General features: G+C 38.9%; 1 protein-coding gene across 3 annotated transcripts; it reads right to left on the bottom strand.

Moving 5' to 3' along the window:
• Nucleotides 1-859: 859 nt before the first annotated feature.
• Nucleotides 860-13,593, bottom strand: LOC137283580 (DCN1-like protein 3). 3 transcript variants are annotated; one of them, XM_067815158.1, is made up of 2 exons: nucleotides 13,408-13,593; nucleotides 860-7,384 (listed from the first exon to the last, which is right to left on the bottom strand). In XM_067815158.1, the coding sequence occupies exon 2, from the start codon at nucleotides 7,341-7,343 to the stop codon at nucleotides 6,441-6,443; it is 903 nt and encodes a 300-aa protein (XP_067671259.1). In that variant the 5' UTR covers nucleotides 7,344-7,384; nucleotides 13,408-13,593; the 3' UTR covers nucleotides 860-6,440. The 3 variants fall into 3 exon arrangements, 1 of the variants encoding a protein (XP_067671259.1); XR_010956865.1 differs by lacking the exon at nucleotides 860-7,384 and adding an exon at nucleotides 7,416-7,479 and having other exon boundaries at nucleotides 13,408-13,583; XR_010956866.1 differs by lacking the exon at nucleotides 860-7,384 and adding an exon at nucleotides 7,509-7,574 and having other exon boundaries at nucleotides 13,408-13,583.
• Nucleotides 13,594-15,585: the final 1,992 nt, after the last annotated feature.

Genomic DNA, 15,585 nt, shown 5'->3' on the forward strand with positions numbered 1-15,585 from the left:
GGCAGCGGGGTACCGACGGGCCTAAATCCTGAAGGTGAACAGAACCGTTTATAGGCTTCGGGCAAACTAAGGGACGTAACTCTGCTCAGCAAATTCCAACGTATGATGACACGGCTTGGTGACAACGCCGTGTACGAGCAGGGTGGAGTGATGTGAGCAGCTGATGAGAGCAGCAAAGTCTCGCGTTGCTAATAAACGACGTAAATACCCAGCGACCTGATAGTGTTTCATACTAATGTATATACCGTGTGTTATATAAAGTATTGGTACCTCATGTTCGTGTGTGCTTCTAGTGGAAATGATCTAAATTTAGTTAAACAACTGAATTAAAGTCGCCTGTGTTTTTTCACTTCATGAACATTTTTTATCATTAAACTGAAAATACTGCAGTATGTGATGTCTCACGCAGTTTGCATGTGAGTCCTGCAACAGTCCTGTATACTGACTTGGTATTTGCTGAAGTTCAAATATGGCATCAATGGCACATTTCATGACTCAAACTCATGTGCAGCCATCCTGAGCACTTCATACTGGCCTACAGCAATTGAAGTGCAATGTTTACCACATTGGGAAACTGTATTGAGCTGAATTCAAAATTCCAACTCAGACTCCAAGTTATAATGTTTTGTCAATATGAAGGAGTAGCTGTGTGATTAAAATGTGTATGCTGAAGATGTCAACACCATCAGTCTTACTGACTGATGCAGGATTGTCTTAGATCTGTCAGGACCAAAACAACACTCCAGTTTATCCAAGACTAGTGGCCACTGGACCAGAGACAATATATCTGCAAGATGGTGAGTGACCTCAACATGACTGACTTCCTATGAAAACATCAAAAAGAACTCAATCACTCGGCTAACATGATAAATTCATTTCCGACAGGTTTATAGTATCTACAACAGCAGCTGAGGCAATTGTCTGCAAAAGCCCAAAGCTCTTACCATGGTTACAGCTCTGTTCAAAACCATTTTAAAAATAGAGGAAAATGTCTGCTCATCCAAGACAAATGTTGCAGTTGGTAGTAAGTTTGAGCCTTGAGATTTTGGACCAGTGGGACTTAGTTTCTGCTGATGGCCTTATGTATATGCACAGTTGCTGTTGGGCTTCATAACAGGTAAATGTAATTTATCTGACAATTCCACAAATATCAGGAGAAAGAATATGGTACATGTACACAATGAAACAGCAATGTTACAAAACATACAGACACTCTGCAACAATAGGCCGATTCATGTCCACTTCAGCACCAAATTGTTGTCACTGACAATCTCTTCACAATGGTTCATTAAAAATAGTCATTCAAATAAATACGGACCTAGCACTGAACAGTGTGTACCATTTTGCATAGAAAATAGTAGACAGTTGTGCAATTTTATGTTACAAATGTTTCACAGAAAGTTACCCATTTCCAAAGGCATACACTCTAAGGGAGACAACTCCAACTGACCTCCACTATAGCACACCTTTTGACTCAGGTGACCATCACATTCATCTAAGCAATACTACTCAATTGGCAATCAGTGCTTACACTATCACATTTTAATACAATATAAATTAAAATGAAAACACATTATAACAGCGAGCAAGCAAGAGTGACTAGACATATAGAGAATCTACTCTGCAAACTGATGACAACATAAGGTGAAGCATTCCTATAATGTACTTCAAGTCATTCTCACACAGTTCCAGATTTCAAGGCTTCTATACAGCTCACTCATAACAAGGTTATAACATGTACAGTATCACAAACAAATGGTCACAGAAACCAATATACAATATACAGGTAAATTTAGCAAACAATTTCAAAGGAACTTTCTGTATGATCAATATCATGTTTACAAAGGAAAACATATTTACTGAGAGTTCAGTTGCTGTGTTCAATCTACTTGATAATTATCAGGGATCTCACCAGCAACTGTATTGCATCAGTGAATGAGCGAGACGGGTTTAATGCAGTGTTAGAAAGAGTCCAGTAATTACAGCATGTCAGCTAAATCTGGCAAGAAAATCAGTGATGTCTTTGGGAAAACCCACAAACATGGATATGGTGATGACAGACCTACAAACAATCGGAGAAAGCCAGCATTCAAACCCACAATGTAATGCCAAGGAGAATACTCTGCATAGTGAAAACACTGCCTTACATGACTGGGTAGACCCTGGCCCTTCACTGCACAATACTCCCCTTACAATGCATACATAGTTACACTCTCTTGTTTATCTGGGCTGTAATCATAGCATGTTCAGTATCTCAGGAAGTTAACTCAAGTAAATTACACACTGACTCATACCAGCGTTGCAAACTCCCGCCTCCCTAACCATCTGGGACAGTCTGTTTGGCAAACGGACAGTAAGTTTTAAAAAGTTGAGTATAGAGACTAAAGCCTTGATTGAAACAGAATTGAAAACATTTTGATTATTTTTCTTAAGCAAGAAAGTTCTGGACCGGCAACCTTCCAACCAGTATGGTAACCTTTAAGAGTTACCAGACCAGTTGTCTGGCTAAAATTTTAGGGAGTTTACAACACTGCTCATACCCATATTGAGTGAGTAATGGACGTTATTTCACACTAGTTCTTAGTGGTATTTTCGGCATATGACATGTGACAAGCTTGGGTCTAGAGACAGAACACACACTAGATCAAAACACAAGGAATCCTTGCACCATGAACAAGTGTGTAAATTTGTAGTACTGATAGACACTGTTACACAATACAAGCCAGACACGATCTTTGAATCAGTGTACTCTCAAGTTTTCATTCTCAGTTCCCTGAGGTGTTTACAACCCAAGCTGCTTGTGAGGCACTAGAAGGTTAAGAGTCACACTGCCATCTTATCCTGCCCAATATGTGACATACACTGCCATTGGAGGTTTCCTTTCCTATACAGACACTTGCACAAGGACATTCTACATGTGCTACATGTGCTTAAAGGTGCATCACTAAAAAGCGAGTATCAGTATTCAGTAGATTGATGTGTGAAATTAAATTGATGTACCATTTAAATTTGTTTACACTGTCAAAGAATCACCCAGATTCTAGTCTAGCTCTGTTCAATAAGCATGGATACAAATTGGTATTTGTGTTCTACTCTGTTATCCATGTAACTTCCTTTCATGAGCATTGGCCAAACTTCCTCACACATCTATGACCCAATAAAAATGTACAATAATCTGTACCATGATTACAGCAAACAGGTATGTGTTAACACCACTCTCAGCAACATGACAGTAACTGCTCAATGAAAACAACTGTAATTAGTTGTCAGACACAGTTTCTTGGACTTCATAGTATAACCAGGGTAATAAAATCAATGTATTACCTTGGTACCATTTGTGTTTTTTAATTTGCTCTAAGCATGAAATCAGATATGATATGATATGTTATCATATCTTATTCAGTGAGCTTGATGGAATTAAACCAGTGGCTAAAGCAACAGACAGTTACTTCCCACTTCCCAATGTTACAGGTCTATGTAGGTCAGGGTGTACATTTATAAGTCAATTTAGCAATATTCTAGCCATACAAAGGCAAGAGATAGTGGAAATCAAATTCATGCAAAGATCCCATGTGGGGAATCAAAGTTACATGCTTGAAGCATTGCCTGAAACCTTTGCTTCCACTGGCCCATAGTCTGCAGCCTAGTATTGGCATCCGTGTTTGCACTGACGCAGAAAACCTGCGTACCTCGCACACAAATTGTATCAAATGTGCAGTGACATTAAAAGCTTGTGTCACTGTTGACACAATGCTACCAGGCTTAAGTCCCGATATTCTAAGCTTGTAACTTTCTGTCGTTTAAAACTACTAACTAATTAACTGCTCAGTGCTGAATAAATACCTGACCTGCCAGAGCTTGTTTTTATCGTTATAAAACAATCACAGTTGCTGTCTTGATGAAAGTTCCATGCTGAAGTTGACTGTTAACAACACCAGGGAGTCATGATGACTCCTAAATTTTCATGTCAAGGGTAAACCTGTGGCATGTGGACTGTTACTAGCTAGGCTGAACGCAACAGGAGCAGACACAACTTAACCTTACAAATGTGCCTTGACACTGGGGACTTTCAGGTGGTTTTCATGGCAACAACAAACTTCCATCTTAACGTGATGATATTCTAGCAACGTTCATGGTGGTGCTTCACAGCTGTTGGTTATAACAAAGTTTACAGACAGACTGTAAGTTCAGGTGCCATGATGAACATCTACAGGGTATTCGGTCAGTCAACCTTTGTAATAATTCAATTCAAATTAACATGATGAAAGCCAAAAAAAAAAATAAATACATATTTTCTACACTGTTTTGTATTCATAAACGTACAGCAGTTATTAAAACTGCATGACCATGATGACAAAGGCTGCCATATTGTCACGGTATGGTGATGATACCACTTAGCAGATAGCAAACTGAAGGAAACTAGACAATCAGCTGCTTCTACTTCGTGCCCCACAGGGGTAATCCTTTCATACATTTTGAACTGTGTTGTAAGACACACATAAACCTTCCTTCCAAACTTGCATGTACAATGTGAAGACAAGTTCATTCGTCTCTGGTTTCAACTAAATCCAGACTTCAAAGAGATAACAACATACTGTCAGGACACATTACAACTCTACATATCTTAAAACAGTAATTACCCCTACCCACTAATGCAAACATCTACTTATTATCTTACTGAGGAGTGAAGGTACTGAAAAGGAGCCTGCCCTTTGCCCTCCTGCTCCTACTCCAGAAACTGAGCCTGGGAATGAAACTGCTTATATTTTGAAAGAAAACAAATATATCCGAAACAAACAGACCAGCAAATTTCAACACGTGACTAACACAACGAGAATCAACCTGGGAAATATGGACACTGTTGACAGAGCCAATTCTGAGTTGTGGCTGTATTCAAGAGCAAATATGAAAACTTAATGGTAACCCAACACTTGGTTTTCCTTATTATCACGATTATTACAATTATACAATGTGAAATTTAACTTAAGTCTTTCCACATCACCACTACATATGTAGATGAAAACTGACAGGCTTCTGATGTTGATGACAAGAGATTTACAAGTGATTGGTAAGTCAAGGCCTAAGGACAATTCATTCAAGTTTACTCTTACAGAGACCTGTTAACAATAAAAAAACAGTGTTTGACACAGCCTGTCAAATGTGTGGAAAAGATGTTATTCCATATGATCATTTACACTTCTATTCATACCCACACTCACCATTCTAACTTGACATTCTTGGGAGAGAGAAACAAGTACCTAATTTTTCACTGTCATTGTGAATATCTGTCACCTCATTTGATATTTCTTGCAAACAATCAAGAAGACATTTTGTTGTGAATTTACTTCAAGCTATTTTCCATTATCCAGTGTATCATATGTCCAGTTGATCTGAAAATATTCTGGGTCCATTCAGTCTTAACTTTCTATTTCAGAAATTATATCTCAAACTTGATTCAATCCGTAACTTAGCACAAAATTTCTCTGCTGTAACAAACACAAACGTGATTGAATCATAAATTTTAACATCAGGCTGTTAGACACATGATGCAAACAGCAAAGACATCAAATGGTTCTTAGGTATTTATCATATTATAACTCACAAAAGTTGGGATCACTTATAGGATCTTTGATGTTACTACTGGCAAACAAGGGTAAGTTGAGCACTGACCTGCACAAGCACTAGCCTACACCTGCTCTACCTTTCACACACCAAGGGGTTTGCTCATTGCTGTGGACCGCCTGCTTCTTATAAACACCTTGTCTACGCCGGTCCATCTTATCCTTGTTTGCCAGTAAAGTTAATTTGTCGTGTCATGACAAAAGACAAGCACAAATTGAGTTATCCATAAGTTCTGTTGAGTAGTGGATAATGGGTATATAATACACTGAACGATCAAGTCTGTTCTTTACTGTTACAAAACTACAGAAATCACCTCTATTCTGTAAACCATTTATGTGCATGCACACACTGAGCAGTTTCTGACAACACCAATGATGAATGGACGAGGACACTTGTACAAGCAATGCATGAACATGAAAGAAATGACAGTGAAAGCTAAGAGGCCACCAGTGGGACGTTGGGTATGAGCATGGTCTGATGAACACGTACTTAGTGTAAGTGAGACAAGAGTAAAGGCCTTATGGTGAAACTGGGAAAAGAGGGGTGGTTGGGTAGGGTTTCCATGAAAAGGTCATGTTATCAATTTTCTCCAATCACCAACATTCCTGAAATTGATAAACAGTTCGAGCCCACATTCATACCATCATGGTAAATTTCTTCTGCTGTCAAGAATTTGAAGAAGGGAAATAATTTCTCAAGATGAAAACACTAGCTTACATAACCAACACACACGGTCATTTCCCGACCAACCAGTTAGAAACACAGTTATATCACTATTACTACACAGAAGCACTCATATAATCACAGAACATCGAACATCAGTCAGTCATAACATTTTGATTCTGACGATCATTCTCAAACTCAACAAAATCATCAAACAGACTTGGCCACGCCTCTGTGTCGTCATAAGTGGTCAGATCCTCGCCCACCTGCTCGGTGAAGTTCAAGAACATGTCCCATGTATCTCTTGGAATGCCTCGAATATTCTGATGCTTGGAGAGGAATTCAAGCCAATGATCAAGAAGCAGTGGCTCATGCTGAGAGAACACCAGCTTCCACAAGCTCATTGCCATCTCAGTCTGCAAAGTCCTCTGACCTGTGTCAGAATCAAGGCCAAATTTGTACGTCCAGCGATAAAGGTCCTTGAAGGACTGTTTGTTCTCCACTTCCGAAAGAAGTTCTGGGAACTTGGATCGGATGCTCTTTAGAGAGTCACATTTGAGATTCCTACAACCATTAATAAATTCATCACGGGTAAAACGACACATTTGATCAGCCTGGAACTTCCAAGCAATGACAAGGACAATAAATTCTTCTGGCTTCACATCCAGATCTTCACAGAACTTCTCCACACCTTCTGCCAAAATGACATCATCATCTTCTGAATCTTTGTACATGTCAAACATGGCTATAACCTTTGATTCTTGAAAATCCTTAGAAATGAGTGACAATCGTTTACTTTCACCGTTACTTTGCTTTTTAATTGGAGGGAGTTTAGGGTATTGCGTGAACATTTTCTTGTCTGATGGTGTTATCGGTGGTCGACCAGTCCCGTAGTTGGTGTCAGTGGCTGCTGCTGTACGTTTCAACTCTTTGGACTCCGAGACAAATCCTGTGGATGACCTTGACTGTGATGATGAGATGGCACGTTGCGGGTCAACAAACTGGGCATCAGGACCAGGCTGTCCTGGAGCCTCACAGCATGACAAACATTTCCCCATTTGACAGGCCACTCACACCCGCACAGGCGGTTAGCGTAGGCCTGCAACATAAACAAAAATAGTTTAGACCTCCAACATGACAAACATTTCCCCATTTGACAGGCCACTCACACCCGCACAGGCGGTTAGCGTAGGCCTGCAACATAAACAAAAATAGTTTAGACCTCCAACATGACAAACATTTCCCCATTTGACAAGCCTCTCACACCCGCACAGGCGGTTAGCATAGGCCTGCAACATAAACAAAATAGTTTAGACCTCCAACATGACATACATATCCCCACTTTACACGAGACTCACACCAGCACAAGTGGTTAGTGCAGACCTGCAGCATAAACAAAAATAGTTCAGTTGTAGACCACTCACACCCACACAGTATATAGAGTTGTCCATGTACACAACACATGCTACCTTGGGCCTCACTGAAGTGAAGAGCTTGTGATACAATGTTCAAGCTTGTTATTGGATCACTGCAGGTAAATTATTCATTTAAATGGTAGTTTGAGAAAAATAGTTTGAGTCTGTTTAAAAATGGAAGTTGTAAATGTTGCTATTTAAAGTATATCATGGCATCATAATGACAAAAGGCATTCTACTGGTCCTGCCTAAAGCTCATGAGACTACAAAATATCAGTCACCTCAGCAATGCAAACTTCGTATATTCACAAATGACCAGGGTCAAAATACCTGCCCCTGAGGACATGTGACTTTTAAGTCCTTAATACCATCATTTGTTATGACCTGGTCACTGTAACACATGCAAGCGTATCACATGAGCATGTAGTGTTGTATGAGACACCTCCTACCAGCTTACAGTTACAGCCTGGGTGATGGTAGAACTTGCAGTCACAGACAAAAAAATATTGGTCGTAATGAAAACAGAATCAATACAGTAACTACATAAGTCAGTGGTACAATACAGACATCATCCACCAATATTTTATGTTGGAACTCATCTATCAATCAGGAACATAAATGTATTGATTACTTTGATCCCCAGATAAGACTTATATCTGCTGCCAACACTCATCATGCTGGGAACTGGCTGTGTTTAATTAATATCAGAGACATAGATAACAGACCGTTCCCCTTCATTGGCTCATATACTGTCATATAGCTTGGTGCATTGTTAAACAAGAAGCAAACAAAACATAAGCTCATTTTGGTTGAATTTTTCAGTTTAAAGAGAGTCGTTTTCTATTCTACAGTAACCATGGAAACGTGTGAGAGTGGGGGCTGGTAGAGGAGAGAGAAAGCAATGAGAAGAGTGATTAGTAGAAGGGGGAAGATGAGAGGGAAAGGGAGAGAGATAGAAGGGGAGAGAGAGACAGGGAGAGAGTAGTAGTAGTACCTGTATGTAGAAACTAATTCTAATCCAAATTATAAGAGTCTATATGCATACACAGACAGGGCCTGTATATGCACACACATACACCATTAAACACAAAATGAAATACTATTGAGTGTCAACCTAACATTGAAATCCTAACTTAACAATAGCCTCAAGGTTTCTCAGCATGTTCATATGACCCGATGTTCGTGCTCTGGAACCCATGGCTTCAAAACGAGATAGACAAGGAATGGAGTGTGTGAACATGAATCCAAACATTCTATCATAAATAAAATTTGAAGATTTTGTTGCCAAAATCTTAATCATTAAGTCTACTGCAGGACAGGGGCCAGGATAAGCTGAATATCTGGGTAAAATATGCATACAGATAATTTCCAATTACACCTTGAAAAGTAATTGTAACCTACCAATTACACATTTAAAATGTTAGACACAAAACGTTTAAAACATATGGGTACAGAATATATTTATAAATATCACTTGCAAAATGAAAAAGACATTGATTGCTATCAAGTTGTTCTGTTAGTATAGGACTACTGGTTGTAGTTTAGGATGAGTGATTTTTTATGAAATCATTTCCTTTATATATAACTTGGTTTTGATTAGGTATGGCATAAGGCAACACATATCTGCGTGGGAAACTTACTCAATGACATATACTTAGGCAAGTAAAATCACTGACATAACCACATATTTGAAGGCACTTTGAGTAATGGAAAATGAAATACCCAGTCAACATTCACAGTACCCACTCAAAAAAATACAATGAGTACAGTAGCTAACTATTATCTGAATCTCTCAAGGATGTGTAAAATCACCGGTAAATGGAAGCACTGCCCCTTCTAAATTAATCTTTAACAGCATTTTCCAAAGATTTTGGAGTCATTATGTGGAAGATGAAATTTAACCTTAACCCCTTAGCATGGATGAGTTTTGTTGATGTTTAAGGCAGCAAGGTTTGCAGACTTTTAAATCTTTTATCTTTTTGAGCCGTGCCTTATCACCACTTATAGAGATGATGACTAGAGTTGCCACAAGAATGATAAGCAATCAGGCCATTAGAACTAATTAGCAATTTGCTGATCACGCAAGACACAGACTAAGATTGATAAACATTGATAAAATTATTATGACCACCACCATGTACTCTCACGCTAAGAGTAAGGTCACCTAAAATATACACCAATACTCTTTTAGTCATTTACCACAATTTACATCTCTGATGTACTAGTAAGTTATTAATACATGAAAACAAGTCCTCAAACTTGAAAGAGTGAATGAGTTTAGTTTTATGCTGCTTTTAGAAATATTCCAGCAATATCACAGGGGTGAGGCAGGGGGAGACACCAGAAATGTGCTTATCACATGAATATACCCATATGGGAGGTATCAAACCCGGATCTTCAGAGTGACAAGTGACCACTTCAACTACTAGACTACCCCACTGGCCCAAACTTGAAAGAAGTCAGAGGCATAACACTGTAGTATTTCAGGTAGAACATCAAGTTGGCTGGAATGACAAGGAAAGCTGGTCCAGACAGGCAAGTGAGAGAAGACATGAGTAACAATGTGCATTATGACGATACACTGACAGCAATGCCATATGCTCCAAGTCAACCTTTACATAAATGTGAAGTTGAATCCTGGGGATCCCTTTATTACATACCCTGATGTTCCAGACATTTGCACAGGGGTTCAATATTTTTTTTAAAAGCCACTTACCACAGGGCAAGCGACATTAAGAAAATAACTTGTCTTGACAAACTTGCCAATTGCCCTGATTTTTACGACATAATCATGATGATGTAATTAAGACATAATAAACCAACATGGTATTTGATGTTGATGTTTACTGGACTTTTTATAAGTGATAAAAAGCTAAGAAAGACGACTCTACTTTATTATCACTGGGAGCGATGGGATAGCCTAGTGGTTAAAGCATTCGCTCGTCACGCCAAAGACCCGGGTTCAATTCCCCACGTGGGTACAATTTGTGAGGCCCATTTTCTGGTGTTCCCCGCTGTGATATCACTGGAATATTGCTAAAGCGGCGTAAAACCAAACTCACTCACTCACTTATCATCATTGGGAAATTTTTAACTTTAATAGCTACATTTTCAGCAGATATGAAATGAAATCCAAGTTCATTTGCAATTTGAAATCGCAAACAGAAATTATCTAGTAGCCCTTGGACAAGTAAGATACCAGAAATTGATTGCCCGAAATGAAGACTGGCTTGTCCTGGGTATCGGTCGATGGGATTTTCTAACCCCTGTTCCACATGATATGACGTATATCACTACGCATGTTGCATTTTCACATGCATCATGATCATATCTATGATAGACTACGATTTTGTAACCCTGTTGTATTGTTCCACTCTGAATTTTGATTGCTTGTGTTACTAAAGCCAAATTATCCGGTAACTTTATACATACAATCATGTTTATCTGATATGTTATGGTTACACACAGCTACGACTGATCCCCATGCAGTGACACACTATTACTGCTGTCTTTGGCTTGACTATAAATACGGATTATTACATCCACCCTGATAAGTGCCATAAGGTCCATATTAAAACCATAGGTAGTTGTTGATATGGATGTTGTAAAACTTCCACACTGCTGTAGTGTAAATCGACCTGTCAGATACACAAGAAATTGCAGATGTTATTAACATTATTTGCAAGCATGGCTCAGATGTGCACAACTACAAGCTCATCATTATCATCATAATTGTGGATAGTCATTACCTGGTTGCATCATGGAACAGTCTGGACTTGGTATGCCAGAGATCAATAGAATTCGAGTCTGTGTAGCAAGTCCACACTAAGTGAGTTGCCAAGGGACGTAACTCTGTAGTACTCATGAAAACCTGGTCCAATTTTGGGGGTCCTTGTGTTACGCGTTCTGGCTTTTTCCACGATGTATTTGGGTGAAAAACAACGACTGGTCCCTTCAGAAGATATTCCCGCGTTGGCGCCATTGGCAAAAAAGGTTGGTCTGCTCTGTTCTTTCATAGTTTTCCAACAATTTAAAATATTGCTGAACATTGAAATTTGTTTTATCAATCGATGGCACACTTTAGATTATTTTTATCATAAGCACACATCAATCCTCTCCATTATAAAACAAATTTTAACTTAATGTAACCAGGGATGCACATTTCAGATAGATTTGTGTGAGGGAGGGGTGTATTGCCAGGGGCAGACAACTCCATGTGTGAATCCAGCTAACAATGATCGTGTCATTAACTCATTCATTGAGTAATTTTATTTAACATGCTTAATATGTTTTAAAGTGTTCAAATGTGTGTACTTTGATTATTAAACAGGTAGGAAAGCATTATTTGTTTCAAATACCTTGCGCAATATGTATGTTATTTTCAGATTTACATGTATTTTCTGTCTGTATCCAAAAGTGACAGCCATAGAACACAAAATTGTGGCTAATAATAGTAATATTTGAAAACTGACAATATTTTATTGATCTTTTAATTTAAGCAGAATTCAGCATTATTCATTTGTGGATGTCATAGCACTTACATAAACACATGATGTAGATTTGGGTAGAGAGTGAGTATTTTTTGCACATTACAGCATCACAACATACGCGCAACATACACTGATATAATTCAGCATCAGATTTGCTTCAGGTTTGAAACATGGTATCTTCAGCACTGTCTTTAAAAGCACAGTGTAAATTGAATCTTCAACACTGGTGATACAGGTTTAAGATTAGAATATATGAAAACATGTTACAATCTTCAGTTCATCTTAACTGATTAAAAACAAAGGTAGCACTTCATAATCTTGACTCTAACTTGAATCTGTTTCAATAATTTAGTGTTTAGATACTGATTTTGCCAACATTGACACTGTACATCAGTCATGATGTTTAATGAACCGTTTCTTTCTTCTTCTGCAGACCTGAAACATACGTTGATTCGAAGTTCTAGGATGTTCAAAGAAGACGTATAATTCCAGATGAAACATTTTTCCTCTGGAAAGCACTGTGCTGATAGAAAAGACTATTAATATATTTGTGGTTCAACAACATTTACTTAAAATAGTTTGGTACTTGAAATAAATAGGTGTGACGTTTTTTTCACAAAAATGGAAATGTGGACATTTCTCAGAGTTGACAGTAGTTGACTTGATCACCTTGTTGATCAAGAACGGATGGACAGAATTTAATCAGGTAAAGTTTGTTGCAATGCTGATGTATCAACAAACCTTGGAAAAATAGTTTTAAAAATCTGAACCGTTGATCTAAAAATGGTGTGGACTTGCTAGTCTGTGCTCTGCGTTATGACATCAAATACCTTCATCAAACTTGTTTACCTTAACAGAAATGAGTATTCATATCATGATGTGATCTAAATTATAGTAGTGTGCGTTTGGCATCATACACGCAATTGTTACAAAGATCATGTAATTTGTAAACCGCTTTGACGAGTGAGTTAGAAAGGTAGAAAACACGTAAACAACACGCCGGGTGTCTCCCACACGCGACACAAACCTCTCATATCTGTTTGTAATCCATGATGAACAAGCAGTATAAGTTAACTGTAACAGTCAAAGACGGTTAACCTGTAGGACCAAACCAACTCAGTACTATGAACATGACAATGAAACCACTGCACCACTGTTCTCGGCACTCGGATGCCACTAGAGAGACGTGCTGTTGCAACGACTGACAAAGTTCTCACCCAACTGCAGAGACCATGGACGTTCTAGATGCATTAAATTGCATCCCTGGAGGTTTTTCATATGTTCATTGAACTCTCGTCGTGCTGTGATGTCTCCACACTGTTCATAGTCTATGCAAAACTAAATTCCTTCCTCGAAGGACCAACCCTTTCTCCCCGGCCGCCATCTACAAACATGGACGACTTCCTGTTTGACATCGTGACGTCACTGCACGCGTTATGAGTTCATATTCACTGGCCGTATGTTTCACGCTGTGGTCTTGATCCATGTGGCAACGGAGATGTCTGCCGTTTATCAATAAAACGGAATCTTCATATTTGCGATATACACTGAAACTGTTAATTGGGAATCGAACGAACCACATTCAAGTATTAAAACTGGATGTTGACAGAGATATGGTATCTGGTACTGGTACTCACAAAGGTGTTAACTGATAATGGACAGTATGTAACAAGTAAACATGAATATGATAGATAACCCAAAACGTCTTTAGATTCCATGGGAACCATGGGTGTTGTTGTTTGGGGTTTTTCTTATTCATTGTTTATGCGACATAGTGATTCACAAACTGTTTCCTCCACCTGTTCCATTGCCATTTGGTGAGTAATGGCAAGGTACTTTATTGATGACATATTCTTTATTCTGGCATTATGATTTGACGATTCAGTATAGATCTTTATATTGTTGTCCAGCACTGGGAGTAAACAACAGCAATGGAATATAGTTAGCAGAAGGGGTACAAGTCAAAATGACCAAGCGTATGCGATCCAAATGCCCGGATGTTTTTGTTAGACTGACCCAGCTTTGATCAAATTGTCCTATGGGGTAGTCAAAATGTGCCATATTGGTGAAATATTGCTCAATATGGCCTAAAACCCATCTATAAGATCACAATTGACAATAGCTATACATTTATTGGGAGTAAACATATATAAATATTTTCTTTACTACTTGTAATTCATTACAAAAGGATTACATGCAAAATAATTGGTATTACTGTGTTGTCTGTACAGGAATATGTTTTTGCTCAGAAATACTATTTCCTTTTATATGTGGAATATGATATCAAGGCTGACAAAAGCCACACAAATCATTTAAATAGATTGGGGCTTCTCCAGGTGTCGTAAGAGGAGAGTGACGGGGTCAGGTGGTCATGATCGCTGACTTGGGTGACACATGTCATTGCATCCCAGCTGTGTAAACCGATGTTCAAGATGTTGACCCCTGAACTGTCTGCTTCAGACTCGATTATTTTCAGAGTTATAAGTAGAACATTGCTCAGTGCGGTGTAAAACCAAACGCACTCACTCACTCTTTAATATAGTATCTTGTCCGTTATAGCTGGGGGTTAATCTTTGTTGCTAATTGATGACATCCTATTTGACTTTTTTTTTTTTTGTATAAATAATTATCGTTTCACCTCAGATTTCGAGTACTAGGATATGAGTTATTGCTTTACTGAAAAGTATTTTACGTCTGACCCCGGCTCTCACCCAAAACAGTACCCCATTTGATGCGCGCTTGAAATCCCCTGTTGCGACCCGTGAAGAATATGTTCAGTGGTTTTGTTATGTGTTGACCGACAAAGAATGGATTATTGTAGCACGTCACCTCACAGATCGGGTGGACAGTTCCTATCAACCACTGGTTTTACAACCGAGACTCCATTATATACAGATCACCATATAAATGGCACTTGGTGCAATACTGCCGACAACACGTTTACAGTTGGATTTAAGGTCACATGATGTACTCAAGTGGGGAGTCGAACTTGACCGTCTGCCCGACGTGCGAAAGCATGAACAAACGTCACTGTGTCTCCGTTCAGAAATGCGATTTTTTGTCACCAGACGCAATCACAAACATACGCACGCACGCACGCACGCACGCACGCACGCACGCACGCACGCACACAAAACGCCTGTACAGCATGCACCGTTTTTCCTAATGGTGATTACTGCACCTATCGGCCATGCCAAGACATGAATAAGACATGGCATTGCATCAGATGTAATTAAGTTCGTAACTATTTCTATATCTCCCTGGATGCAGGCTGGTAAACACCCGCAACCTTTGCATCATTAATTGTCGGTAGAAAAACGTAAGTAAGCTTACTGGCTTGTCTCTTATATCTGCAGCCCAAAGAGAGAATGATATTCTTATCTCATTTTAAGACA

Source organism: Haliotis asinina, chromosome 5 (assembly GCF_037392515.1).
Source record: "Haliotis asinina isolate JCU_RB_2024 chromosome 5, JCU_Hal_asi_v2, whole genome shotgun sequence".
Taxonomy (NCBI): domain Eukaryota; kingdom Metazoa; phylum Mollusca; class Gastropoda; order Lepetellida; family Haliotidae; genus Haliotis; species Haliotis asinina.

Bases quoted from the DNA above. Each gene is read 5' to 3' on its own strand.
- LOC137283580 (XM_067815158.1), bottom strand. From the start codon at position 7,343: ATGGGGAAATGTTTGTCATGCTGTGAGGCTCCAGGACAGCCTGGTCCT.